Source organism: Myodes glareolus, chromosome 14, assembly GCF_982192425.1.
Source record: "Myodes glareolus chromosome 14, mMyoGla1.1, whole genome shotgun sequence".
NCBI classification, from domain to species: domain Eukaryota; kingdom Metazoa; phylum Chordata; class Mammalia; order Rodentia; family Cricetidae; genus Myodes; species Myodes glareolus.
Genome location: NC_142039.1, coordinates 71,322,454 through 71,350,273, shown reverse-complemented (window position 1 = coordinate 71,350,273; position 27,820 = coordinate 71,322,454). Strand labels below are relative to the sequence as shown.

General features: G+C 53.8%; 1 protein-coding gene across 2 annotated transcripts; it reads left to right on the top strand.

Annotated features, from left to right (window-relative positions):
• The first annotated feature begins 16,219 nt into the window (after nt 1–16,219).
• Nucleotides 16,220–27,567, top strand: Pitx1 (paired like homeodomain 1). Of its 2 annotated transcripts, none has more exons than XM_087896621.1 (4): nt 16,220–16,394; nt 21,588–21,824; nt 23,961–24,193; nt 26,067–27,567. In XM_087896621.1, exons 2-4 carry the CDS (start codon nt 21,656–21,658, stop codon nt 26,607–26,609), a joined length of 945 nt encoding a protein of 314 aa, XP_087752747.1. In that variant the 5' UTR covers nt 16,220–16,394; nt 21,588–21,655; the 3' UTR covers nt 26,610–27,567. The 2 variants fall into 2 exon arrangements, with proteins under 2 accessions (XP_087752747.1, XP_087752748.1); XM_087896622.1 differs by having other exon boundaries at nt 16,220–16,399.
• The last annotated feature ends 253 nt before the right edge of the window (nt 27,568–27,820 follow it).

The following is a 27,820-nucleotide window of genomic DNA, read 5'->3' as shown; positions in this document are numbered from 1 at the left end:
GGCATGCTGAAGTCCTAATGCCCGGGGATACAGCTCATTGAAAGGAGGTCATATCAGAGTAGGGCAGGTCCTTCAACCCAGATAGCTGGTACCCTTAGGAGCAAAGGGACATTTGGACACAGACAGATGATTTCAGGTGAAAACGAAGATAAACTCGTATGGTGGGTCTACACGGGGTCTGCATGCCAAGAGATGTCATGATTGGAAGCCAGGGGAGAAACATGGACCCTGGCCCTCTGAGCCTAAAGGAAGGAGATGACTGACTGTTCACACTGGTTTTGCACTAAACTTGCAGATCTCTGAGTGGCCAGATCCCCACTGCCTTAAGAACCCATCTGAATTGGTTTACTGCAGTGGTCCAAGCCAAGCAGCATCCTGCCAGTTCCATTCCAACCTTTCATCTAAGGCGGTGCTGCTAAGACCCTTTAGTACAGTTCCTCACACTGTGGTGACCCCGGACCATGAAATTATTTTCACTATCACTTCATAACTGTAACGTTGCTACTGGTATGAATCTAGGTCATCTCTTCCCTGACCCAAGGAGGATGTGACAGCAAAGCCCAGAAGGTCCCCACCATGTGTCTGCTCCTCCTTCATCCCGCTCCTCCTGATGATGTGGTAAACATGTGTGTTACCAAGCCCAGCTGTGAGCTACACTAATCCCCAGATCCGTCCTCCCTGGTCTCAAGTCACTAAGTCACAGGACAGGCTTCCTGGTCCACCTGTCCAGACATCAGACAGTCAAGCTCTGGCAGAAGGAAGGTGGGCAAAGGCCCAGAAACGGCCTCATGCCACCTCAGGGTCCAAAATAAATGTAAGCAGAGGGAGGCACCAAGTGGGACCTGGGCCAGGCTTACGCGAACCATATTCCGTTTGAGCAGGGTCCTCTGTATCTACAGAACCTGGCAAGGAGCCAGCAAGCGGCACTGCTTCGTACATGTGTGAATAGTTGAATCACATGGGAGGAGAGGCAAGAAGGTGCTTTTGTCCAGGAAAGTCATCTGCCCTCTGCCAACAGTCAGTGCCCAGGGCTCCCTGGGACCAGACCTGTACTCCCTTCCCCAAACAGATGCTGCACACAGTAAGAAAGAATCTAGAGAGTCTGGCTGCATGGGACTACCATTCCTATGCCTCTGTTTCCCCATCTGTAAAAGAGGGGAGCTGCAACCTGCTTCTGGCACCGGGGTTGGTGGAGGGGGGGAGTCAGTCAGTTAATACATGGAAGGCATTTGGCACAGTGCCTGCCATAGGAAGCATCCTTGGTCAGTGTAAGTTGACAATGTTGACAATGTTTGTTATCATTTTCCTATGTCCTTACAACGTGAGGGGTGGGTTCTCCCATTTGCTGGACCAGCATTCACTAATGACCCTCTTCTGCATGTGACACCCAATGTATATGTACAGAGAATTATGCCTTGAACCAGGAACAGAGAAAGGTTACAAAGGCCCAGTGGGAAAAGGAGACACAACCCTTGGAAAACGTGAGACATAAAGACAGCATCATCATGGAGAATACCTTGGAGATGGTGCTGCCGAAGGCGTGTCGAATAAGACATTCGGGTTTTGCGGGACGAATAGCAGTCTAAAGGGAGAATCACGCCCAGTCTGTAGCAGGTATTCCACAAATAACAAGAGAGCAAAGGAGGTAGAAGAACAACATTCAAGCCTAAGGGAGCAGAACATATAGTCAAGTAGGGAGTACATGAGCAGAAAGGTAGGCTGAAGCCAAACAAAGAAAGGTCCTGAACGCCACACTCAGATGGGTTTGGGGGACCAAGACCTTTGGGGAAATTTCCATGTCTCCATCAAGTCCAATTGATGAATGGGTCTAAGCTGAGAGACAATCTCAAGCCATAAACTGGAAACCCCTGTTGGCATGCTGGCATTCCAGAGCCTCCAGTCTGCAGCTCTTCTCTCCCCTGCTCCAGTAGAGTGGCCTTCAGCAGAGCCCAGGGACCTGGGCTAGCCCATTCCTTTCCAAATGTGTGTTGTGATGTTCTGTGTGGCGGACACTTGAGACTCCCCCCCGGGCCTCTATGATTTAGCCTGCCAGGTCCCAAGCTGTGCTCTGACCTCACCTCCTGGCAGAGATGCTGTCAACATTGCCAGTATCACCCAACTGTCTACCCAGCAGCTGGGGCCACACTTTAGCAGCTGCCCAAGTCGGCACTAAAATTAGGTGACCCATTAGACCCAGGACATGGAGATCATGGGCAGGGTGCCAACATTGCCCCAAGGGTCATTCCTTCCAACCCAGAACTCAGGACCAAGTGAAGACTGCAGCCAAGCATCCCCATATCCCCAGGGAAACAAAGGGAAAGCTTTGACTTTTGGTTGGTTTCTACTCCTGGCAATAAATAGTGCATACTGCAGTAGAACTTTCAAACATATTCTGCGAGTTCCTCCCCTCTTTGTGGATGTTTTGAATGGGAGGACACACACTGTGGGAGGCAGGAGAGATGACTGAGCCTGAACAAACACTGACCACTAGGGCCGACGGCCTGAAGGGAAGAACCGACTCCCACAAGTTGTCCCCTGACATCCACAATATGTTGGGGCACACGTGTGTGCACACGCATACACAGAAATAAATACTTCTTCAGAAAGAAAAAACACACTACACAGGTGATGCATGATGTGTCCCTTCCCTTCTTTGACATCATTTTGGAAATCATTAAAGACTCGCCATATACATCAACTGGAAACAATAAATACATAATATTCCATTTTATCACTGTGCCACAATTAATATGATAAAATCCCCCATTGTTGAGCGCATAAGCTGCGCCCTCTTTGTACTATTTAAGCAATCAGTGAACATCTATGGGTAAGAGACTTTGTCCACATCTCTGATGGTTTCCTCTGTATGGGTTTCAGGCACCACAGGCATGGGTCATAGGGGAAGCAGATAGCAAGGCCCACCCTTCCCAAAGAGTCACACCAGAGGCTAGACCCTGAAGCCACCCTGCCAGCTCTGGCCATGGGTTCTTACAGACAGTTTGCTCATTCAATCTCTCTCCAGGAGAATTTAGTGTCTACAGAACTTGTCTGCCAAGCACAGCAGGCCCATGTCTCTGCAATGCAAGATGGAGCCATGGCTCCTTCTCTCTAAACCATCCACAGCACACAGAAATCACAGCCCTGCTCCAGCCTCAGGACCCAGGGACTCTGAGTGGCGCCCACTCCAGAGTATATGGACCTTAACTAAGAGTCAAAGTGAAATACATTGGTCAGCATTTACAAACCTCACCCCCTCCTTTCTCTCTCTGTTTTCTGCTCTTGCCTCCCCTCCCCTTCCCCCTCCTCCAGCTCGCTCTATTGCACACACACCCAGGAAGCAATCCCCTTCCAAGGTACTAGCCATCCCCAGCAAGGTTAACTGATGACCCAAATTATGACACCAGCCCTAAGCTAGCATCCCATAAAGCAACTTGCCACGAAGGGAATTGCCTCTGCATTTCCCAGCAGAGCAGCTCAACTCGCAGCTCAGTGTAAATAGGCTGTCTCTGGGCCCACTACGTCACCGCGCTCGCTGGCAAGTTATGGATGGCACTATGGAATCACTGTCATAAATACAGCCCCTCTGTTAAACAAAGCCGACAGCTTTGTGCCAATAACCTTTGAACCACTCAAGCCCAGTGTCAATTGTATTTGTCTTTGAGCTGAGGTTTACTCTAGACTGTTTGCTAAATCAGGGCTCATCGGTGGAGATAATTCAAATATATTACAGGCACCAGGCAGACACGAGGCCCTCCCCCACATGACTTCAGCATGGGTCTCTGCCACAGCCGCCTGCACATCCCCTAACCGGTCAGCAAGTTAGACTGGGAGCGGGCAAGAAAAGCAGGGCAAGCAAGAAGGGATGCGGAGGCCTGGACGAGAACAGGCTCTTCTGTCACTCCCGCCATCCCCACACAGAATCTGTTTCTCCTGAGGGAATCCAGTACTGTCTTCCCGGAACGTGGGGAACTTCTGTTCAGAGAGTTGTTCGTATAACACAATCAGACCCTAGAATGGAATCAGCTCTGCAAATGGGAACCTGGAGAGTGCAGAAACATAGACCCAGTCACGACCCTGTGTTGAGGAACAAGAGTAAAATCCTCCACGTCCTTCTGGGGCTAGACAGAAGAGTGACCCACACTTTCACACGGGGACTGCGGCAAACAAACATGCCGAACAAAAGCCAGACAGCAAAGAGCACTGTGGTTGAGCCAGCTGTAGTTCCCACTGCCCAGGAAGGCTGGCTAGTTTGTGCCCTGTGCCTGCTGAGGAGCTGGCCCTGGACTGAGGCCAAGACAACAGAGCTCAAGCAAGACTCCTCCCTCGGCCATTCTCTCAGTTTTGCCCACTTGCCTTCCAAAGCTGGGGCCCTCTCAGCTGCAACCTGGACTCCCTAGTTCCTCTCACCATTTGGGGGCTCTGTCCAATGCAGTCACAAGCCTCCTGCCTGGCAGGAACCCAACCCCTCCCTCCCACCACCGGAAGTGAAATTGAGGCCAGAGAAGTACCTCACTCTGCTTCGTCTCATGATTATGAAGCTGCAGGCTTGACAGGTCAGGGGTGAGGGCGGGGGTCAGGGTGTTGAGGGTTGTGTTTAGATTATGTCCCATGAGCCTCTTTGAAACTCAATAAGGAACACCCTGTGGAGAATGGGAGAGGCCAAGAGTGAATACAGCTGTGTCATGGTCAACAGAGGCCGACCAGCTGTGTACCCTCGGGCAGTCATGGGCACCCATCCCTCATCTGTAAAACAGGAATCATTTGCTTGGCCTAAAGATCCAGTAAGATCCTGAAGTGGGCTTGTCAGCAGAAAGGACTTTGAGGTTAGGGGCTGGCTTTTATCCACCAAGAAAGAGAGAGCCAAGAGTGGTCCAGGTACCATGTCTGCTTCACTGCGGGGGGGCGGGGGGGGGGGCCTTACAAAAGGCAATGCCGCTGTAGTCCACTCCACTCTGATACCCTGGGATTTGAGGCCAGCCTCAGCCTCTACCTCCATCAGTACCATGGGAGCTGAAGGAGGACCAGGGTCAAAGAGATGGCTGCCACTCACCTCGAAGAGCCCTGTCCCTGCTCGGGATGTGGGAGACCCCCGGTGACTTCCACTTCTCATCTCTGCTAGCACCTGGGAGATGGGAGGCAAAGGTCGCTGGGTTTGGCACCTGGAGCATCTCTCTGCCGTTTCTGCACCTCGAGGAAGCAAGGGAGCAGCGAAGCAGCAGCGCCTGGACTGCTCAGGAGAGACGGCAGACGTTTATAAATGACCCTCTTAGCTGTTCACAAGACACCTTCTGAAAGAAAGCAGAGGAGGAGAAATAAACTTGAAGTAGGGAGCCCTGGCGGGAGCCTGCGATGCGCTTTGATAAGCCAGCTGCGCCAGCATTTCTTCCCGGTTTTTATGGCTGACTTTACAGCCCTGTGTTTGGGACTCTTTATCAGGGGCCGGAAGGGGAGAGTGAGCAAGATCCCAGGCAAGAAGCCTTCCCCACAAGTCCTCCGACAGATACTGCCCCATCTGGAGATCAAGATAACCTGTGTCCCTTCCAGTCCAGGCAGCTGTCCCCCAGACACCCAGATCTGGGGCAGACAAGACATTCCTCAGCATGGCAGTAAACATGCAGATCCAGGCACTCCTGGAAACCTTAACAGGACCGAAACCACGTGAAATCAAAAGCAGGGCTGGAGCTGGGACAGGTTCTCCAGAGATCCAACAACAGTCCGTCTCATCAGGGCATAGACACTTTGTCCCAGAGCCCACTAAAGTCAGGCAGGGTGTCTCAGGGACCCCTACCCCCACCCCAGTTTAGCTTAGTGCTCACAGCTGGGACGGAGAGAGAGCACAGCTTGGGCCTGAGGCTCTGTCATCATCCCCACTAGCTCACCAGGATTGGATCATGGTTAAAATCATGGGGAAAGGGCCCCTCACATCAGGCAGCCCAAGTCTCAATTCTAGCTCCCCTGCTCTTGCTATTGGCCAGCAACCCTCTGGCCTTGCTTTTCTCACCTGTCAAATGGCCCAAGCAACAAGTTCCTACCGCGAGGAATGGGACACACAGAGAACTCAACCAACAGGCGCAGTCTTCATATTGGATGGTGCCAGAATTCACAGCTCATCTTCCCAGATTGGCTGTACCCCTGACGCCTCAAGCTATGCCAGCCTCACTGAGGATGGTTGTTTTCTGTCCTTAGGGCACAGCTTCTCACATGGATCGCTGTGCTTGGGGACGAAGGACTAAGCATTGGGAAAAGGTGTAGTCCTGATCCCCAGGAAGTCCGATCTGAGGCTATAACCAAGCCTACAAGAGAGGCTACATTTAGACAAACCTGCTCAACGAACGGGAAAGTAGACAGCCAGGGTCAGGGAAGGGAGGTTGGAGAAGGGATCTCAGCAAACAAACAGTCTGTGCTGGGTGAGGAGTAAAACTCTTCTCTGAAGTGTGGTACCAGGCCCTCGGTGAACAGGGGAGGGAGGCAGAGAGGACTGGACAGAGCAGCTGGAGTGGGGGTGGGGGGGAGGGGGGCCGAAGATGAGGATTAGCCTATTAGGAAGGCCCTGTGGGCAGCCCGCCTCGCCAGTGGAGGCCAGGAAGGAAGGGAAGGAGGCAGGGACACTACTTCAGTTTGCTTTAGGAGAACTCTGGTTGGATGTCAAGGGATAGCCCTAAAGACAAGGGGAGCTAGTGAGCGGCCCCCAGTCAGGGATGTTTTCTCAGCTCCAATGGTCAGGAGCTCTCCTTCTGAGGTGAACTGCTCCCAGGCCACCACAAGGCTGGATCATTACAAACTACACGCTGGCCATGTAAACAGTCCACAGAGATGCTTCCAGGGCAACCAAGAGGTCGGAGCCAGGTAAGCCAGCAATGCCACAGGCTGCCCTGCATTTATCTCCGAACACTACCAGCATTGCCTCTTCAGGGGAGTGGAGCCTCCTCTGACCTAGCTGCCCTCTCCTAGGTTGGTCAAAGCTCTTGCAGGCAAAACCCCCACACCCTCTGTTTCCTTCCTGGGCACAGTTCCCCCAGAACTCCTATGCTCGCTTACATAACCTGTACATCACTTGCATAGCCTGTATGTGCATCCTGCATCAACCTGTTGGTTCTTCCAGAAGCAGATGTGAATGAACTCAGAGTGACTCAAGACTGTGCCTCAACTCTCACCCCTGCCCTCCATGCTCTCTCCAGTCCCTGGTCTTCCTGTCTTTCCCAGGGTCCCTCCAGCCACTCCTGTGTGCTGTACAGGCATGTTCTTGGCCCCTAAACAGAACTTCGACCTGGCCTTTTCTCATTTCAGTTTAAGGAAAAATAGTTTCAGAAGTTACCAAAATAACAGCGATGGACCCGCTATGTCCCTTTCCCCTGGTTTCCCAGCAGGCACCTGTGATCAGTACACTATCAAGACCAGGACATGTAAGATGTAGATATAAGATATATAAGATATAAGAATGACAGCTGTGTCATTCTTCCTCTGCTTATGCCCCAAGCTGGGCAACAAAGACAAATGAGAGAAAAAATTCCACCCAACTCCTGCTTGGCAAACCGGTGAGTTTATTGGAGATCCTTACGAAACCATGGTCTCTGGCAGGAGCCTGAGCAACTCGGAGGCAGCTGCATCACAGACGGTCCCGCCCCATAGAAATAGTCTCAAGAAAGCTGCACCCCTGCAGCTCCCTGCCCAACCTACAGGCAGCTCTACCTGAGAGCCCCTCCTTCCCAGACTTCAGGGCAGGCTTGTCATTCTGAGCCACCTCCATTTCCTTAGCTTCTTTGGTCTTGGGGGCCTCCCCTCCTCCTTTCAGGAGAGAATGGCTGAATTTAGAGGAAATGGCTACCCAACACCTCACAAACAGACATTTATGAAACACCCCCTGGAAACAACAAGGTGAATTAACCCCTCAATATGGGCATCCCACACCCACACCCTTCTCGCTACACTCCCTGTCTCCCACTCAACCACTCCGTGAATTAGTGGTTACTATTTATCTAGTTCCTTGCTGGGAATTTAGGAATTCTGCCTTTTTTGTTTAAGCCATTGCTTAACAAATTCCCAGCTCAATTTCCCAGCACTGAGGGAGAAAAAAATTTTCTTTATCATTTTGGGGACGTTACATGAATAGGATCACATAGTAGGTGATCTTTTGAGATTGGCTTTTTACATTCTTCAGAATTTCATTGAGACTGAGGATAAAGGATTCAGTGGTCCAGCCCTTTTGGTTGCTGATATAACGTGGTATGTTGTGTACAGATAACAATTTGCTAATTACAAGGCATCTTCATTGCTTTTAGTTTCCGGCCACTGAAAGGAATTTTGCTACCAAAACTGATGCGAATGTCAAGATGCCAAGTAAACTTCAAACTGTTCCACGTATGTCTTCAAAATACCAGTTTTTGAGATAGGGTCCCATGAGATAGGGCCTCAAATTCACTAAGTAGTTCAATGGCCTTCTGAGTGATAGGTTGCAGGTATGCAGGCCTGATATATATGGTGCTAGGAATCAAACACAGGGCCTTGTTGCATGCAGGCAAGTATCCTACCCACTGAGATACATCTTCAGGCCCCTGGCAATACTGCTTTTTTGAAAACATGTATTTATTTACTCATTTACTTATATATGTGTATTGTGAGCCTTAATGAGTTTATGTGCAGCATGTGCATGCAGTACCTGAAGAGGCCAGAAGAGGGCATCAGATGTCCTGGTGCTGGATATACAGGCCGCTGTGAGGGCCCATGTGAATATTATGAACCAAACTCAGGTCCTCTGCAAGATCTTAACTGATGAATCACCTCTCCAGTCCCCCAAAATACCACTTGTAAAAATAGTCAATTTTTGGTAAAATAGTCAATTGTGTTTATGGTGTAATTGTGTGGATGTACTCACTTCCTCCCCAAAAGTCTTTTTTTAAGGTATATACAGGTCTGGAGAGATGGCTTGGCCTTTAAGAGCACTGACTGCTCTTCCAGAGGACCCAGGTTCAATCCCCAGCAACTACATCATGGCTCACAATCATCAGTTCCAGGAGACCTGATCCCCTTGCCTGGCCTCCATGGATGCCATGTACATTACATATATTACATTAAATACAATAACAAAAAATTGAAAGTATAAACAATAATTCTTTCTTCACGCCTCAAGAGACAGAGACAGAACGCAGGACTGCAGAACTGAGCGACAACTTGCGTGAGGTGAGGAATACCGCAGTCCTCTTGCTGTTCTTCAACCCCCAGACTCAGAACCAAGCCCCGTCCCCAGAGAACGAAAAGCAATGAAGAAATGTGAAGGGGGGTGTAGTGCTGGCAGGAGAGGGAGCCAGTCACTAAGGCTTCCATGAAACAACACCCACACACCATAACCCAGCTGTCCCACTAAAAGTTCCTTATTCCCTTCCTATAGCTAAAGTGTGAACAACACAGCAGACTTCTGCATTGCCACACCTCCGGATCAGATGGACCCCTGAGCCAGAGGGGTCCCACATGTTTGCAGAAGGGAAGTATATGACCCTGAGTCAGCCTTTGCCTTCATAGGCAATGGGGTACCCCTCAACACATCTCCAAGTGAGCTGCATATGCAGGGCAGCTTGGACATCTGGACATCTGGCTACCCCTCTCCTTCCTGAGGGCTGACTGAAGAGGTTCCTTAAGCATACTGGACACAGGACTGTCGGGCTTCCTCATAGCTTGGCTAGAGCCCATGATTGGCATACCTCAGGCCCCAGTGCCAGACTGGCTCAGTTGGCTTTAACCCAACTTCCATTTAGACAAAATGGAATCTTGGGATGTACAAGTCATAGTTTATCCTACCTCAGCCCTCTCTGGTCATGCAGCACCCAGGACCTCCTAAGGATGTTGCTCAGCTTTGGCCAGGAGGGGTGGGGACATTACCACCCCTCTAGCCAGCTGGTCCAAAAACACATGGGAGAGGCAAACCCAGGGACACCCACTGCCAGAGCCTTCAGGCCCAAGGCACACTCCTCCCTCGACATTTACAGCCCCCAGGAGATGCCCTCCTGCTCTGTTTTGCCAAACCTGCCCCTGACTCCCAATTCAACAGCCACTTGACAGACATGTGCCAAAGCTCCCTACCCTGGATTTGTGTAGCCTACAGGACTCTCAGCTCTATGCATAGATGAGCTTAGTCCCCAAGTGGGGGTCCCTGACCCTGTGCGGCCCAGACCCCACCTATGCGTGCCCCAAATCAATATTTTAGAAGCCCAGCTTTCCCTCCAGCCTGCTTGAAATGTCACCACAGCCCCTGAGGATCAAGCATTCCCTCTGGGGCAAGAATCGCATCTAGGCTGAGTTTGAGTATGATTTAGGATGGGGAGAAAGGGAGCCTATGAGGACCCAAGGTTAGAGTAGGGGTCTGAGTGTAAGCTGGACCCCAAAGGGAGGAATTGAAAGTGGAGGAGTACTGACTCACCCCAGGTCTGACCTGGGTGAGAGAGATCCTGCCCTGACGCTGTGACTGGGCTCCTCCCGCCCCGTCAGTCAGGTCAGTGCGACCTGATAGAGGCTGTTGGATGGGGAGTCAGCTCCCAGAAAGGTGAATCCTCTGGGGAGATGCCAGATTTTGATTTCACAGTCACTACCAGGGAGAAGACAGAGACTGTGAGGATGGAGGCCCCAGAAGACAGAGAAGGTGTGGGGACAAACCCCTGGCCTCCGTTTCGCTTTGTAAGTAGCAAGAACACAGAGAGAAGTCCATTCACCATCAGACTGATGGGGGTCCCTGGAGGGGTGGACAGGCAGAGCCTGGAGACCCAGTCTGAGCTCTGTCACTTCCGATGTCTCAGCCTCTCAGTCCTGAGAGAGCCGAGCAGGTCCTGTCGTCCTTGTCTAAAGCTAAAGGAACTCCTGCCCAGAAGGACACTAACAGAGGGCTGGCCCACATCTGGGTGCTTAATCCAAGGCTGTGTGATTACTTAGTGGCAATCTCTGGCCAGTAGCTGAGCCTCTCTCAGCTTGGGTTCCTCGATTGAAAGCCGGCTGACATTTGGCTGTGGTGAGGAAATAGCCCGAGAGAAAGATGCAGCACAGACCCAGCACAGATGATGCTCAAAAACTGTTAGCCCCTCCACACGTAGGTTCAGCCAGTAGGCCATCAATAGGTACAGGCTTGCTTGGACCACAAATGGCTAAGAGGAAATTAAAACAAGACAAGGAACAAGAGGCTCCTGCTGCCCTGAGCAGACTGTCATGTCAGGCGGCCTGGAGCGGTTTCCTAACAGTTCCTTGCCCCTGTCCGGGACCCACTTACATGCTAGGTCCTGGGCTAGGCATGTGAGTTCCTTACCAAATCTGCAGGCCCCTCACCCATCAGAGCTGCCTAGGACGCCAGCATGCATGGTTCTAACATGATTTCGGAATTTAGAAAGAAGGGAAAACACAGAATGCTTCAAAGCACTCCACAGAGGAAAAGGGACCATGAGGCTCTAGGAAACTGGTAGGGTCTCCAGAACCAGGACCTACCAATGGTGGCTCTGATGAATAAGAAAGCCAGTGACTCAGCACCAATTTCTCACATGTGATCATCACTATATCTCACAGGCATGAACTCACATCCCACACTGAACGGCTAAGAAGGAAAGGCTCACAGCAGTCAGAAGGCAAGCTAAGATTCACACCCAGGCTCCCTTGCTCGGTGTCTTCAGCTTCAGGCTGACTCTGGACTCTTCATATCTACCCAAATGGTCTCAGCCCTCAAGTGCTGCCCCACTTGGATCTGGCAGTGCTGACGTGTGCAGCCGGGAGGGAAGAAACAGCAGGGAACATGTTCCCAAATAATAGCAATCTCTGAGAAGCCACCAGTCCTGCATGCCCAGGTTCCCACGACGAAGGAGAACAGCCCCCGTGACACTGAGGAAACATAAATATTTCATGGGCAGCTCCCTCTGGTAGGTCTCCAACCACGCTTTCAATTGTCATGAAACAATTCAGAATTTCCAACTCAGGGAAACGGGGCAGCCCAACCAGCCAGCCCAAGCAGGAGTAATTACACTAAAAGCTTCCGACAGGACTGTTCACCATGCTGGTGCCCAGATTGCCTGGCTGTGGTTGGGGTTGTACCACTTCAGGTCGCTAGTACCCTGTCTCCTCACACAGCAAGCAGACACGTGGAAGGCAGCTGAGGCATCAGCCGGGATGACAGTCATAGGGAGGGTGAACCAAGGCTTTGGGGAAAGAGGCAAGTCTAGCAAGGTAGGGGCCACGATGTCTCTGAATATTTGTCATGGCGTACTGTGGACTCCAGTACTTAATGGAAGAATGGACAGACAAATGGACTGGCAGAGAAACAGGAAGACAGACAGCATGTAGGTGAGGTTGCAATAGCCTGCTGCCATCTTGGCTCATGAAGTCCACTCACCACCCAAATAGAATAGAATGCTCTCGCTCTCTCTCTCTCTCTCTCTCTCTCTCTCTCTCTAGCTTTGGAGCCTGTCCTAGAACTAGCTCTTGTAGACCAGGCTGGCCTCAAACTCACAGAGATCCGTCTGCCTCTGCCTCCCAAGTGCTGGGATTAAAGGCGTGCACCACCACTGGCCCACTTAGAATGGTCTGTTTCCTTCGCTTTCCTTTCCTTGTCTGGATGCCTGCGGTCAAACCAAGAACCTCACACACACTAAGCACATGCTCTACCACTGAGGTACATACATCCCTATTTCTGGCAGAGCAATCTTTCTAGAATAGACGTCCAACATGCGTCTTCCCACTCCAAGCCTCCCTCTGCTTCTCTTTGCTTTCTGGATAACACCCCACATAGATCTGGAAGCCAGGTGGCATCTGGTTCCCATTCTCCGCTGATGTCCCCATGCTTTCTTCCCCTTCTCACCTGTCCCCAGGCAACTACTGTAGAGAGCCATCCTCCCTTTTCTTCAGGAACCACAGTTTCTCTCGCTTGGGAACGTTTGCTTCCCTGGAGAAAAGGTGCCCATGGGTGGAAAACTGTCCCTGGTAACTCCTTAGGCTGTCACTCAAGGTCCCTTTCTCTCCAAATCAGCAGAAGGCCTCTGTCTTTATCTGGGAGTCTGACACGAAGTAGGTTCTCTCAAGCTCTTGCTTACCTGAACAGGTCGGCCCAGACAGGTTCCAGGTCAGAAATCCTCCTGTCCCATGCAGACACTCGGCAGACTGCGATGAAATGAAATATTTGAGATGATGGCCAAGTAGTTTCTGGGTTTGTTTTTCCAGGTTTCCAGGAATCTCAGGGTGCGGTAGACGGAGGTTCAAACTTAGTAATGCCTTACCAGATGCAAGAGAGACACCACTACCTTTGCGGCCTCCAACCCCCTCCTCCTTGTAGAGGCAGGGGAGGTACTTACAGCTTCTGCTCCTCACAGAGCCCTAGAGCAGTGGATCCTGACACACTCGCTCTCTGTGCTGAGAGAGCCACTGCCTCCTGCTCAGTCACAGTGAACAGATTAGCACCCCCAAGGACAGCAGTGTCTTTGGAAAGCACTTTTATTTCATTGCCATTATCATCACCATCGTTAATATTCCTAATTATTATGAATGGGCTTTTTGAGGAATGTGGTCACTACTCCTGCCCACGGTAGCCTACCTTCTGGGATAGACTAACCACAAACCGGAGCCACTCTTCCTCACCAAGTGATTGATTCAGAAGAGGGCATGTAAGCTGTACCCCACCAATCAGCACCCAGATCCCCTTGCTGACCCCAGGGAGAAGCTAGTGGGAGAGACTGGGCTCTGCTGTTGGGGAGCTACCCCAGGTTTTACTCAACCATCATACAAATATCAATTTCAAAAATGTAGCAGTGAGAGTTGTGAAGGAAAAATAAGTTCCCTCTACGTTCGCTATGTTGCTGCTTGAAGAATCCCTAGGTCGTTCCCACGGTTGCTGTGGCTAAAGACTTTGTCTGTTGTGTTTGCTGTGAAGCCATGTGTCTGATTCTCCTCAGGACTTGTACTAAAAGAAAAACCGTCTACTAAGAAGCATGCCAGCATCACTGTATCAGACTGCCCTGCTATCCTTTCCCATGATGCACCTGGAGGTCAGGAAATATATGCACCTCAAGATGCCAAGACCCAAAGAGAAAGTATAAAACATTCTTTTCGGGAAGTGAGAAAACAAGACCAGGAAAAAGACACACACATTTTGGCCCCTCCAGGTTCACCAAAGACTTCTGGGCTTTCTGTCATCCCTCAGTTCACCAGCCTGCCCTGTTGTCCTGGGTAGGAACTCCCTAGAAGCTAAGCAAGGCCTGGAAGCAGGTTTACTAAGCCAGAAAAGGGGTTCATCCCTGCCTTAATTGAACACCGTGACCACCCGAGAAAAGAAGGAACTAGAAGTGGCTCGGTGGGTGTCACCATTCGCATTAGTTGCTTGCTCACAGGTCTCAAGGACATGCCCTTCATCATTAGCCTATCTAACATTCCACAGATGGGGAAACTGAGGCTGAACATTCTATGACTTCCCTGAAGCCATACAGCTAGTAAAGATTCAATGAAGATTCCAACTCTGGTCAACCTTTGCTTCATGAGGAAGCTTTTGGGGTCAGGGGCACCCCAGGCAATGCCTGGGAACGATGGTGCAGAGAATATCATTGGCTACCCAGTCAAGGTGGTAACACAACCCAGGAAATCACTAGGGCCCCGGGGAATGCCACCCCAGTCAGGCGCCTATGTGCCCTTCGTTTTGTTTACATGCTCAAAGATGCCAGTACACTGGGCAGCGGCTTTTAGTAAGGTGGGAAAGCCATTTTTACCATAAACCAGCGAGGAGAATTCAGGAGACATTGGGGAATGGGGATCAGAGGCTCCAAGCTAGGGACTGGCTTTTCTGCCAGGCGGTCCTAGGTCTGCAAGTACCAGCGACCAGGATTCTTAACCCTTTCCACCCAGTGAGCTTGGAGCTCTGCATACCCGCTCTTCGGGTAGAATAGAGATTGTAGGGCTTCTCTTTCTCAGCCTAGCTCAGAGTCTAACTACCCAGACCTCAGCTAGCCTGGACCTGCAAATTGGTGCCAGGGTCTTGGGTCTCTCGGTTCCCAGTCCAGGTGGCCCTAAGGGTACCGACGAGTACCGAGGCAGACTTAGAGTCTGGGCATCCACACAGCAGCTGTCGGCTAGAACTAGGCAGGGAGGCGCCGCCTTTGATGGCACCTCATGAAACATTAATGCCGGTCCGCTGCGCAGCCATCTCCCGGCACCTTGCACCAGATCAGCGCCCTGAATCTCATGCTCCAGGAAGATGGAGGCCAGCCTGGATTGCTTTCAATCCAGGAGTCCCGGACCCAGCCTGGATCGCCTCTAACCTCTCAGCCCGGTCAGCCGAAGGCTTGGTAGGTCGGTCTGGGAGCTGGAGGAAGCAGAGGCAGGTTCAGCCGATTGGGGTTTTTTCTCTCCCAGAATAGAAGAGTCTTCTTATTTAGCCCCAGAGCACCCATGGGGGCACCCAGTGGGCTGCGAGTGTGTGAAGGGATGGCTACCAGTTCCCCTAAATTCTGGCCATCTCCCAAAGACCGCTAGTTAGGACCAGGCCTACAGATCCTCAGGACTCTATGCCTCTCTGTTCGCCATCCCAGATCAGGATGACCGCTAGAGAGGGTTCAGGTGGAAGAGCAGGACAAAGGGCAGCGGGCGGATCTGTTCGCTGTGATCGGTCAACCCTTGCCTCAGAAACCCAGTGCTTTGAGGAGGAAGGACTCCCCCCACGCACAGCAGGTATACAAGGGTGCCCCCGTAACACTTCACACCCCTGCACACAGAAACTCCCGAGTCTGTCCTCAATCCTCTGTGGGTAACAAGGTCTGCAGCAAGCACTTCTAACTAATGCGCAGAAACCAGATCCCAAGTCTCAAGTCGGGCAGAAAAGTGGGAAATGATAGACCCGGCTTGACCTTCACCTAACAGGACCCAGGAAAACTCTGGCCAGACCTCGACTAAACCAAAATCAAACAAACCCCTCGAGTGCTGGGTGGAAACTGAGACCCGGGAGAAAGTGTGCTGGGCCAGGCTGGGACCCGCGCGCTCTGTCGGCCCAGGACTGAGCCCCTCCCTGTGCACGCAGTCCTGGGCAACCTCTCCCACCCGGCCGCGGCTGTGTGCTGCACCGACGTTGCCTGTGCGGGCAGAAAGGCCCCTGCCCCACGCCCGTGGGACTCCGCGCCGCCCCCTCCCCTCGGGTCCGAGAGCCTAGCTTCTCCCCACCCCACCCCCCCATTCCCGCCTCCCCGGCCGGTGTCCCCGCCTTCCCCGCGGGCGTCGGGCGACGGGCGGCGGCGGGAGGAGCGGGTTGAACCGAGGCAGCCCGGACCTTGAGCGCTGGGATGTAACGAACCGGCGGGGACCCACACTGCGGGCAGAGCAGAGCCAGCGGCAACCTGATCCGGAGTCCGCGGAGGGCGAACCCGGAGCCAACCAGTCGCAGACACAGCGCTGCCCCGGTACGGTAAGAGACGCCGGGTTGCGGCGAGGGGTCGTGGAGGTGCTAGGGGCGGAGGCGACCAAGGCCAGCGCTGTTGGCTCTTTCGTGCCTGGGGTCCCGCCGGCAGCGCACAACCGCGCGCCTTCGAATCAATGCGATCAACTGGTTCCCGCACATAGATGGATGGTGCCATCACCCGATGCTAACTCACCTACCCCGTGGGCCCACTCGACCCCACACCCTCAGAGGGCAATCGCGTACGAGACGCGGACTCGGGCACTGCAAAGGTGTAACCCTGGAAGCCTCTGGCAGTGCAGGACGCAAGGGCCTGCGGGACAGTGGCAGGATAGCCGGCCGGCAGCCGCCTTGTCCAGGAATGGGGCCCCACCGTGAGTGGAAACGCTGGCCCCTGGGACTAGCTAGGGACTTGGGGCATAGCTTCGCCTCAAAAGGGTAATTCCACCAAACGAAACTGTTTCATTCGTTGGTTGGTTCGTTGGGGCAGCAATGCCGCCGAAAAGCTGTAGATACCAGCCTGACTTTTTTCACCCCATACTACGATGTCCAGCCGCCACCCTCAGAGGTGCCCCAACCCATGGTAGCCCTCTCTCACTGGCACAAGTCGGACTTTTACTTCCCCTAAAAGAAAACCCCAAATGCTCTTTGTAAAGTCCGATGAAGTCGTTCTGAAGACTATCTCCCGGTTGGTTGTTGACACAGAAGCCCTGGGCACACACTATTTCTCTAGAACCGGGTCTCTAAATTCTGAAATCTCCTACACTGAGGCAGATAAAGACTGAGGCAAAGCCAGCCCCCCCCCCCCATCCCCGAGGCTCACCTCTGACAGCAACAGAGGGCATCTGGGGTTGAAATCTTGGGCCCCAAGATTTTCCTATTTAGGAATTCACCAAAATCTAAGAAAATATTGAACCCAATTTGATGAGAAACAAAGGCTCAGATATTCTCTTAGCATTTCCCTGATCTCTGAAAAGCAGTTAGAGAGCCCCCCCCCCCAGGTTGTCGTCCACTGCTGAATGAGGACTAGGGTGTAGGGTAAAAGCAAAAACTACCCAGCAGCAGGGGCAGGCCGGGAGAAGACTCCCTGCCCGCCGGTTCCCCTGTGGCTTTGGGCCTTGGTGCTTCCACCAGAGAGGGGGAAAAGGAGTCTAGGCTTGCAGGTGACGCTGCTTCCTTCCACGGGGGCAACTGATAACGAGTGAGACAGGCTTCCAGCATCCGGGAGAGAGTGGAAAACAAAGCCGGCCCTCCGCTCCACAGAGAGTGACCACCACCACCACTTTCTTAGCCGTCCTGGATTCCCATAGCTCAACCATTCCCCAGAGCCAGAAAGCACAGTAACAACCGTGGGTGAGCACAGGCCTGGAGAGCCATGGGCCTTAGGAGCCATGGAGAACGCCAAGCCCTGTCCTTCCCATTGTACCTGGTGGCCAGTTGTCCTGTCCAGTCAGCGTTCCCACACATCTCTGCCCCTCAAAGAAACTTCAATAGGCAGGAACCTCTGAGAAACTGACGGAATCCAACAGGTTGCTCAGAGTTCCACCTGGGCACTATGGGTCTGTCTGTAATTCGTTGTATACCAAAAAATCAAACAACAACAAAACAAAGAGTTTTTATTGGGGAGGGGGTCTTAGATGAGGCAAAAAGAGGTAGGTGGTCCCCGATGCACTCCAAAAACTGGGTTTTCTAGTTTGAGCTTCTCCACAGCCTAAGAGGCTTAGGGCTGGAATGTCCCAAAGAGTCACGGATGGCCCTGGGGGCAAGCCATGGCACATTCCTTCCTTTTCCCTAAAATCTCTTTATTCTAGGAGTGCAGAGTTTAGGGCACACAGGGACATAAGGATGGTCCCCATGAGAGTCCCTCACTTGGCCTTCATAAGAATTAAATCACTAAACCATCCTTTGGCCAGATTCTGTTTCAAATACGTCCAGCTTCAGCAAAGGTCCGGTGCTGACTAGGACCTCCAACACCACAACCCTGGCTCCTCCGGATCACAGTCCCCAAGTTTCTAGAATGGATCGCTGGCTCTGCAGGCAGTGGGGTGGAGAGTGGAATTGAACTCCCCAGCCCACCGGCTTCAGTAAGCCCCCTTCCCTCCACTCCTCCTGTCCCCTCTATGTGATCTGGAGGCTGAAACAGCAGTCAGACTATGGAACGTGAGAACTAAGATTCAGGGAGAGGTCAAGCAAGCCAAGTCCCTAAGCCACACATCAAACTGAAGGGGACTGCCGGGACCCTGAGCTCCAGAAAGATTGTTGGTTCCTACCTATGTGCACGCTCATGCTCACGCGCGCACGCGTGCACACACACACTTGGGAAGCCCTTGCTTAGCCTAGGACAGTGGGTGAGGCAGGGTCACCCTCTTCAACACACTCAGGATCAGGGTATAGCCTTTTGCTGGTCCTTCCCCTACCCATGCTCATTCAGTATTACTTAAAAACAGACTGCCCCACCAGTCCCCATCCGTCTTGGTGCTTCTTTTGGGGCTCCAGGTCTGTGAGGATAGTGGAAGGATTATCTTAAAGGGTCTGAACACCTTTCCACCCACTTGGCAAACCTGGAGGTCTCCAAATAAAAAGAGTGCTGTGTCTACCCAGAACAGTGCTAGAGACTTGGGCCCAGAGGGGCATGCAGAGGGAGCTTAATAACTGCATTAATGTGTCCACAGTGGAAGATCAAGGAGTGAAGGCACAAAACAGTCCCCATCCTATAGGTCCTGAGTCATAATACCCGTGGGCAGACCATTTCTGTTGTCCCCAGGCAGAGGGGCACTGGGCTTTCCCACCTTGGACTGCCTTTGATGGGCTTAGAACATCCCCTGTAACCCCTGCTACCAACTTCACACCAAACAGCACGTGTGTGTGTGTGTGTGTGTGTGTGTGTGTGTGTGTGTGTGTGTGTGTCCGCGGGCACACAGCATCCATCAGGGGTGCAGGTGTCCATGTGCACACTGCCATCCTTGTGAGCTCAGGGCTGCCCTCTGAGGTAGTGTCGCCCATGGAGAACATTGTGGGACAGCTGTAGCACCTGAGTATCTCCTTGAACGGAGGCGTTTGCTGCTGTAGAACATTCAACCAAGAAGTGGGGTAAAAGGTGGAGCCGAGGGACTGCTGGTCAACCATGCTCTGCCATGGTCAAGTTAATTTCAACCTAGAGGTGATGAGCTCCACTTGCAAGGAGAAATCAGAGTCCCTGGGCCTAATTCAGCTCCCTGGGAAGCATACTCCACCAGCTTTGCCTAGATTTTGCCTCCTGCAGTCAAACAGTGAAAATGGGCCAGGCCTAAAGAGCTGGGCACCTTGGAGGAAGGCCAAAGGAGTAAGAGGCAATCTTGGTCCCACCCTGCATATCCGCCCTTGCCCCCACAATTCTCACCAAGGAACCCAGCCCGGTTCCCTCTGGTGATGGAGAAGGCAGGAGGAGGGTCAAAGGCAGAGCCTTGCACGAAGTGCCACTACCACACTGACACCTGTAGGACCTGTCCAAGAAATGACTGCAGAGAGAAAGATGCCCTGGGCGCTGGGCGCTGGGCGCTGAGCCTAGAGAATGGGGAAGTGCTTCTCCCCCAGGTCCCACCTACCAGGGCTCCCACCCCATCAGTGGCTGGTTCACGGTGAGATCTGCAGATGAACCCCAGAGGCAGCCTATGGGTCTCCTTGTGGCCTGAGAAGCAGGTTAGGGCCACCTCAGTTGTGACCTGTTTACTCAAGACGCTGAGGTCCCTGGGCCAGTTAACAATTGTTGGATAAAATCCCTGGACAAACTTCATTGAAGCTTGAGGACTTAAGGAGGGGACCAATCTTGGGAGCCTAGGGGGTAAAGTCTTTGCTTGGCGAGAGGGGAGCTCTGCCGTTATGGTTTCCTAGCACTGTGTAGGAGACTTTAGGCTTCCCGGGCTCTCAGCGCAGGATCTTGAAACAGCAGTCACCTGGCCTCCCAGGCCTATGTCTGAAGCCTTGGAAAGTCAGAAAGCAGGCCCCATGCTGCCCGCGGGGGGGGGGGGGCAAAGTTACCCTAAAGGAGGGCAGAGACTGGCAAGGTCTACCCCGTGGCTGCCAAAAAACCCTGATCTTTGGAGGTGGAAAACAAAGGGGGAGGTGGAAAAGGTAATGGGCCTGGCTGGGCTCTTGGGGTCTCCAGTCCCGCTCACCACGGCCTAGAGCCAACAGAAACGTTTCGTCTGATTAGAAGCCATCATTTCTATCCCAATCCCGGAAAATTGACTGCGGTGCAGAGGAAGGCCTGAGAGGCAGCCTTAGGGGAGAGTGTCCAAGCTAATTAGAAGACAGCATCCGGGGGCCCATTAGAGCTCGCAGGCTGCTGTCACTCAACCGGCCCGAGTTCCTGGGAGAAGAGACTGGGGAAGGAGGGGCCGGCGGCCCCTCGAGGACACCGCTGGGAGCTGCGGGAACCGGGAACCGGCCCTGGGCTCGGCCCCCGCCCTAGCGCTAGCTCGCAGGCGCCGGCTCAGAGCGATCCTGCTCGGCGAACCTTCACTCATCCTAGGTTGTTCTCGCCAGCGGCTGGGGACTTCGAAGCAGCCCAGACAGGAGTTGACTCTCAGCGAAACAAGTCATTTGGGGCCCCAAGGTGGGCACCGGCCGCGCGGGACTTGCAGGCCAGATGCGTTTCTTTTGTGCGGCCGAGGGAGAAGTCGGTGTGTCACCCGGGAAGGAGGGAGAGGCGCGGTGAGGCCGCGGGGGGGGGGGGGGGTGAGGCGGCGGGAAGGTGGCTGCAGAGGGGGAGGGCGCGGGCGAGGCTGGGAGGGAGGGAGAGAGGGAGGGAGGGAGGGCGGCGGAGAGGGCGCGGCGCGGGCGGCTCGGGGCTGGATTCCGCCCGCGCCCGCTCGCTCGCTCGCGCCCTCCCTCCTTCTCTCCCAGCCCCCTCCCACCGAGGCCCACCCCACCCACCACCCCTGGCGCAGGGACTGCTGGAACCTGGCGGCGCGCGCTGTCGTTTTCAGACAGACTCTGCGGGCTCCGTCCCGAGCCTTAGAAACCGGCCTCGAATCTGGAGCGGGGCCCCGGCCGGCCGGGTGGCTGAGGCCGGAGCAGCGGGAGCGCGTGGCTGAGCACGGAGCCCCACGCACGGCCCCGCAGTCCCGGGCAGTCGATGGAGCGCGGGCGGCGTCGCTGTGGGCGCGGGCAGCCCTGGGGGGCAGCCGCTTAGGCGCCGCGCTCTTGTCCCCAACAGGTCGCAGCCGGGGCGGCCGGGTGCGCCCAGCCCCGGCCCCTGGAGCGCCCGCTGCGGTCCCCACCTCCATGGACGCCTTCAAGGGAGGCATGAGCCTAGAGAGGCTGCCCGAGGGGCTGCGGCCACCTCCACCGCCGCCGCACGACATGGGGCCGAGCTTCCACCTGGCCCGCGCCGCTGACCCCCGGGAGCCGCTGGAGAACTCCGCCAGCGAGTCGTCCGACACGGATCTACCAGGTAAGCGCGGCTCCCCGCGGCGTGCACCCAGCCTCGGCGCGCACCCAGCGACTTGGCGCTCAGCCGGGTCCCCTTTGCGCCTCGGCATTCAGGAGCTTTCTTTTTCCCCCTCGATCTCGACCTGACGGTGAACGCGGAAATTTACACACACGCTCGCACGCACACGCGAAACCACTTCCAAGCAGTCCCCATATGCCAAGCCCAGAGTGGGACTGACAGCCCGGGTGGAACAGGAGCAAATAGCACGCGCGAGGAAAAATAAAAAAGTGGAGTTTTCCCTAACTGGTCGCTGAGGAGCCGCAGGGGCGCAGGGCAAGCAGCAGACGGAGAAGGGAACGGAGGGGAAGGCGAGACAAAGTACCCAGAGAGACGCAGGAGGGCGGACACCTTGACAGACCGGGAGGTGCGGCTGGAGGGAGAGGGTCCTAGAGGAGGGTTGGGCGCACAGACCAGACCAGAAGACGAGGGTCAGTAAAACGGAGCTCCGGGGACAGAGAGAGCGAGCCTGACGGGAGGTGCGGCCTGACTCCGGGCAGGGCTAGAGGAACCCGACTGGAGGGATCCTGGCCCACGTGGACCCCACAGCTCCGAGACACCAGGGGTCCAGCCAGGGCGGGTTCTAGACTGACTTTACAAACTCCGCGTTGCCTTTTTCTTTTTTTTTTCTTTTTCTTCTTCTTCTTTTTTTTTTTTTTTTAACCCAAGAGCTTGAGCTGGGCCCTCGGTTGGGCCGCTACGGTCGTGGCGGTTTCCAGGCCTATCTGGTCTCAGAGTGGCTGCAGTTCTCGGGGTCTCAACCCCGATTGGCCGCGGAGTTCCCGGCTGCCCGCTGTCCTCCGCCCTGGGAGTCTCTTCTACATTGATTTAATCTCTGTTTGTTTCTGTTTTGCATCTCTAAGTGACTTTCCCCAGCCAGTCTGTTTGCTTGGTTAGAAGACAAAGCTTTGACTGTACTTTTGTTTTCAAAAGTTTTAAATGTGGTGTTGTTTGTTCAGGGAAAATAAAACACTATAGTTATAGATTGGCTTTTAAATCAAATCAGCGGGGGGGGGGAATTAACAATTTAACCGAAGGCGTCTTTGAAACAATTCACTAGCGCATTTCTCTGAAATTTAAAACACCTATGTGCTGCACGATTCTTGGAGAAATTTTTAAAAGTCAATCCAAAATGGCGCATTTCTCTGAGATTTTCTCAAAACCCATTTGTAGCAGTTTTATTTCGTGAATTTAAATTGTCTAGCAACAATGTATTTCTCTAGGGTTTGAAAATATCTACCAGGGTGTTACTATGAAGAGTCTAAAATTTATCTTCAATGATACATGGATTTTTTTCTAGAGAAATACCTATCTGACTGAAGTTTATACACATTTGGCTGTGTATTTAGTTTAGGCGTGTGTTTGCACGAACGGTTTTGACTCCTTGATTTACATTTGCTCTGGTTCTGTCTGTCTAGCTTTGAGGATTTGTGGACCTTTCTGTTTTTAGGTAGAGCGCTCTGAACTTTTCTGGGCTTCTGTTTTGCTTTTAAATTCCTTTTCTTTATATTTGAATGTTATTGATTGTGCGCATCTCCTGTAGCTTTAAAGAGATAGAGAGGCCAGGGTCATTTAGACACAAATCTGTCTATCTAGGCTGCAACTGGTGGATTTTCTAGACCTTGAGACCCGAGGTCGTTGTGGCACTGATGTAGCCCTGACAAGAAAACGTTTCAGGCTACTATCGGGTTCTTACCCCACAAATCTGCTAGCTTCAGCTGGAAAGTTCTGGTATTAGTTCAGAAATGCAGGGGTGCTCCGGTCAGATTTAGACCCGCCTGAGTTTCCAGGCACAGCGCTCCTTTGCTGGCGACCGGAGCTGCAGGGCCGCAGCCAGTGCGGGATACGGGAGCAGGCCCGGCCAAGCTGGGAACCCAGGCCCGGTTGGGGTTTCTGGGCTCTTCTCGGTGGCAACGCCAGCCCTAGAGGTGCCTACTGAGGACCGGCACCCGGCCGGCTCTTTTCCAGTGGGGGACCATTCCCACGGCCCCTGGGTGGGGGGTGGGAGGCAGTCACCTCTCCGCAGGCGCTTCGGTGGAGCCGGGACCGGGTGCGGTAGTGTTAGCCCGAGGTGACTCGCGCCCTTCCTACCTGCTGCAGACAAGGAGCGCGGCGGGGAAGCCAAGGGGCCCGAGGACGGCGGAGCCGGCAGCACAGGCTGCGGCGGAGCAGAGGACCCAGCCAAGAAGAAGAAACAGAGGCGGCAACGCACTCACTTCACAAGCCAGCAGCTGCAAGAGCTGGAGGCCACGTTCCAAAGGAACCGCTACCCGGACATGAGCATGAGAGAGGAGATCGCGGTGTGGACCAACCTCACTGAGCCGAGAGTGCGGGTGAGCGTGGGGCGCGCGTGTCCGGGCTACCCTCCCTCTGGCCACCGCTGGCGCGGCCCTCAGTAGCTCAGATTTAACTCTGACCTCGCAGGCCTCTCTCCCCCCTCTCTTATCGGAAACCCCACTTTAGGCCCCAGCCACCCGTGTCAGCTACTTCCCGAGTCATTTTACCTGACCCGAAGGAGCTACCGCAGCCCCGGTTAGAAGACCCTGTTCCCTATACCAGGGAACTCTGTCAGGTCCAGGAGTTACTCAAGGTCTGAGATTGGGCAGAGGAGTCTCTGCCGCTGAGGACCTCTGGAGCCTTGAGCCTTCACCCACTGGAAAACGAAAGGGAAAGGCAGGCGCGCATGACTGCCCCAGGAAGGCCTGAAAGGTGTACGGGGGTGTGGGGGGTACGCGGGGGGGGGGGTCTCGAGCCTCTTGGAGCTATGGTCTCATTCTGAGTATACCTTCTCCAGACTGTTTTGGGGATATTTTCCGAGCTTTCCTGGCCAATCAGCCAGGCACTAGCTGGACCTTTGCCACTGTAGGTCTGGGGTCATGTGGAGTGGGGACTCTGGTAGCTAGTGGCCCTCCCACTCCTTCTCATTTGCAAGGTCTCAGACCCAAGAGCACACTGTATTCTGGCGCCTCTCCCACGGTTCCCAGCAAATGCTATACTTTCTTAAAAGAGGGATAAGAATATCGCTTCCCCCCCCCACCCCGAGGTGGCAAATACTTAATCAGACCCTGGAAGCCCTTCTTGAGCCAGTCCAAAGTGCCACATAACCCACAGAACCCCTGCCATAAGCCCTGCTTTCAGCCCGCCCCAGTGAGGCTGGTCTGACCCAGTGGGACCCTGGATGCCGATCGGGCACCCTATAATTCCGAGCTCACTAATCCTGCCCAGGTTTATGGCAGTAGAGGTGGGGTGGGGCTGGGTACAAGGAATCAGAACCTGTGAAACCTGGGGTACAAGAGTTCTGGGCTGGAAAACAAGCTAGGTCGGGGGGGGGGGGCAATGGTGGGTAGATAGGTGAGATTGGGGAAGACTTGGTTGGGGAGAAAAACGTGGTTCTTACCCAATTTCTTAGGAGAAAATGGAGGTGGAGATTAGAGAGAAACTAGTAAACTTACGGAAATTAAATATTTGCAGAGAAACGTATTTGGAATATATTTAGGCAGCAGGAAAGAAATTAAATATTTAAGGGAGAGGCAAAGGGGTTGAGCATTTAGAAAAAGAAAGAATCAATTATTTAAGAGAAGCAGTAGAGGTCAGATATCTGGAAAAAGGGGATAAACTAAATATTTAGAAAAAAATCAAAATGAGGACAAAAAATAAAGAAAAAACAGACTGAAGTTTAGGTAATCAAGAAGTGAACAAAATTTTACATTTCGGGCAGGAGGAAAATTATTAAATATTGTTAATACATATGAAAAACAAACTGTTTAAACAATAGAACTCGTCTGAAAAAATCGGAGCCCATTATTTTCGGGGAAGGAAAATGTTTTTGTGTGTTTGAGGGACAAGAAAAAGATTAAATTATTTCGAAGAGAGCCGGTGCCCACTTGGAGGAAATGGTAGAAAGAGGACAGGGTGGGAGAGAGAGAAGGAAAACGAATATTTGTTCGAACAAAAGAAAATCCGAGTTGGGAAAAGAAAATCAATTTAACTTGGGGGGAATGATTTTTTTAAAAAGCGGGAAAATGAGGAGGAGGGCAAGTATTTTCTGGAGACAGGAAAGAAACCATTACAAAAACCTCAGCAGCGGGCGGAAGAAAAGAAGGGATGTTGGAGAGGGGGCAGCAAAGGCTCAGGTGGGGGTGAAGGCCCTTCCAGGTCACCGCTGCCCTGACGTTTTTGCCCTCCCCCCACCGCTTGCTTCCCCAGGTCTGGTTCAAGAACCGACGAGCCAAGTGGCGCAAGCGGGAGCGGAACCAGCAGTTGGACCTGTGCAAGGGCGGCTACGTGCCACAGTTCAGCGGCCTGGTGCAGCCCTACGAGGACGTGTACGCCGCCGGCTACTCCTACAACAACTGGGCCGCCAAGAGCTTGGCACCGGCACCGCTGTCCACCAAGAGCTTCACCTTCTTCAACTCCATGAGCCCGCTGTCCTCTCAGTCCATGTTCTCGGCCCCCAGCTCCATCTCTTCCATGACCATGCCGTCCAGCATGGGCCCGGGCGCTGTGCCCGGCATGCCCAACTCGGGCCTCAACAACATCAACAACCTCACCGGCTCCTCGCTCAACTCGGCCATGTCGCCGGGCGCCTGCCCCTACGGCACCCCCGCCTCGCCCTACAGCGTCTACCGGGACACGTGCAACTCAAGCCTCGCAAGCCTGCGGCTCAAATCCAAGCAGCACTCGTCGTTTGGCTACGGCGGCCTGCAGGGCCCGGCGTCGGGTCTCAACGCTTGCCAGTACAACAGCTGACCGCCCCGCCGGGTCCCTGGGGCCGCCGGCCGGCAAGGCGCAGGGGAGCGCGCGGAGCACCGCGGGACGCTCGCAGCACCGCGGACCTCGCCTCTGCGCAGCCCCTTCTTCCCCACCCTGCCTCCAGGTTGGTTTTGTGTTTGCTTTTCCGGACCCCACTCTGCCCCCAAAGAATAAAAAGGAAAGAAAGAAAACCAAGGGAAGGGGGAGAAAGCACAAAGACGTCGGAGAAAAATGCTGGGCGGGGGGTTGAGTTGCAATTTCCCTGGAGATGGCGCAGGTGGTGTGTTCGGCCCCACGGGTCCCAGCTGTCCAGTCCACCAAGGGAACGAGGCTGGGGAAGCCAGAGCCGAGCCGCAGGGAGAAGATACCCTGGTCGCCTGCGTCCGGGCGGAGCGCCTGCGTCAGAGAACTGAATGTAGGGAGCCTGGAGGGTATGGGATCGTCCACCTGGTCAAGAACCGAGAGGCCCCTTTCAAGTGTGGCCTGGCCGAGCGCACGCCGGGCGGATCGCTGTTGGAGCGTGCCCCTGGCCCGCTCAGAGCTCAGCAGCCCTGCGGGCTCAGGGGGGGGGGGGGGGCGCACATTTCAGGCCACAGAGCCGCAGCTGGCGGTGGCCAGTCGGCAGCAGCAGGGGAAGGGCTCAGCTCCGAGTTTCCCAGCCCCAAGCTTAGCCGTCAGCCCGGCCCTCTGCTTCACTCTGGGTCCAGGAGGTGGCCCTCTGTCCCAGCGAACAGCCCCCTCCTCACTGCTCGCCCGCCCGTACAAGAGTCGAGCCAGGAGAGCGTGGGGCGGCAGCCCCAGGGCCCCCGCCCACTTTGCACACCCGCTCTCTGGCCCGCGCCCGTTTACAGCGTCCCTGTGTATGTCGGACTGACTGTATAGAATTATAAATCTGTCTATATCGACTTGTCCATGTACGTCTATTAAAACCATAGTCCGAGCGTGCTAAGCACCATTGAGCCCCTGGCTGCTTCATTCACCTGAAGAGGGAGGCCAAGGCACGGGGAACTGTGTCACCCTGACACTGTGGGGACGAGGGAAGAACCGGAGGCTGTCCAGACAGGAGCTTCCCACCCCTATTTCTGTGCCCCCTGGCCTCTCAGCACAGTCAGGAGAACTAGCTGGGATCCCTCTCCTTCCAAGGCAAGAACTCTGCCAGCCCTCAACCTGTGCGTTATTGATGATCTCAGTTTCCCAGGGTGTTCTAA

What these genes read in the sequence shown, in the direction of transcription:
- Pitx1 (XM_087896621.1), top strand. Translation starts at nt 21,656, where the DNA reads ATGGACGCCTTCAAGGGAGGCATGAGCCTAGAGAGGCTGCCCGAGGGG. An exon ending in GTCCGACACGGATCTACCAG is followed by an intron (nt 21,825 to 23,960) that starts GTAAGCGCGGCT and finishes TACCTGCTGCAG; the next exon opens with ACAAGGAGCGCGGCGGGGAA. An exon ending in TCACTGAGCCGAGAGTGCGG is followed by an intron (nt 24,194 to 26,066) that starts GTGAGCGTGGGG and finishes TTGCTTCCCCAG; the next exon opens with GTCTGGTTCAAGAACCGACG.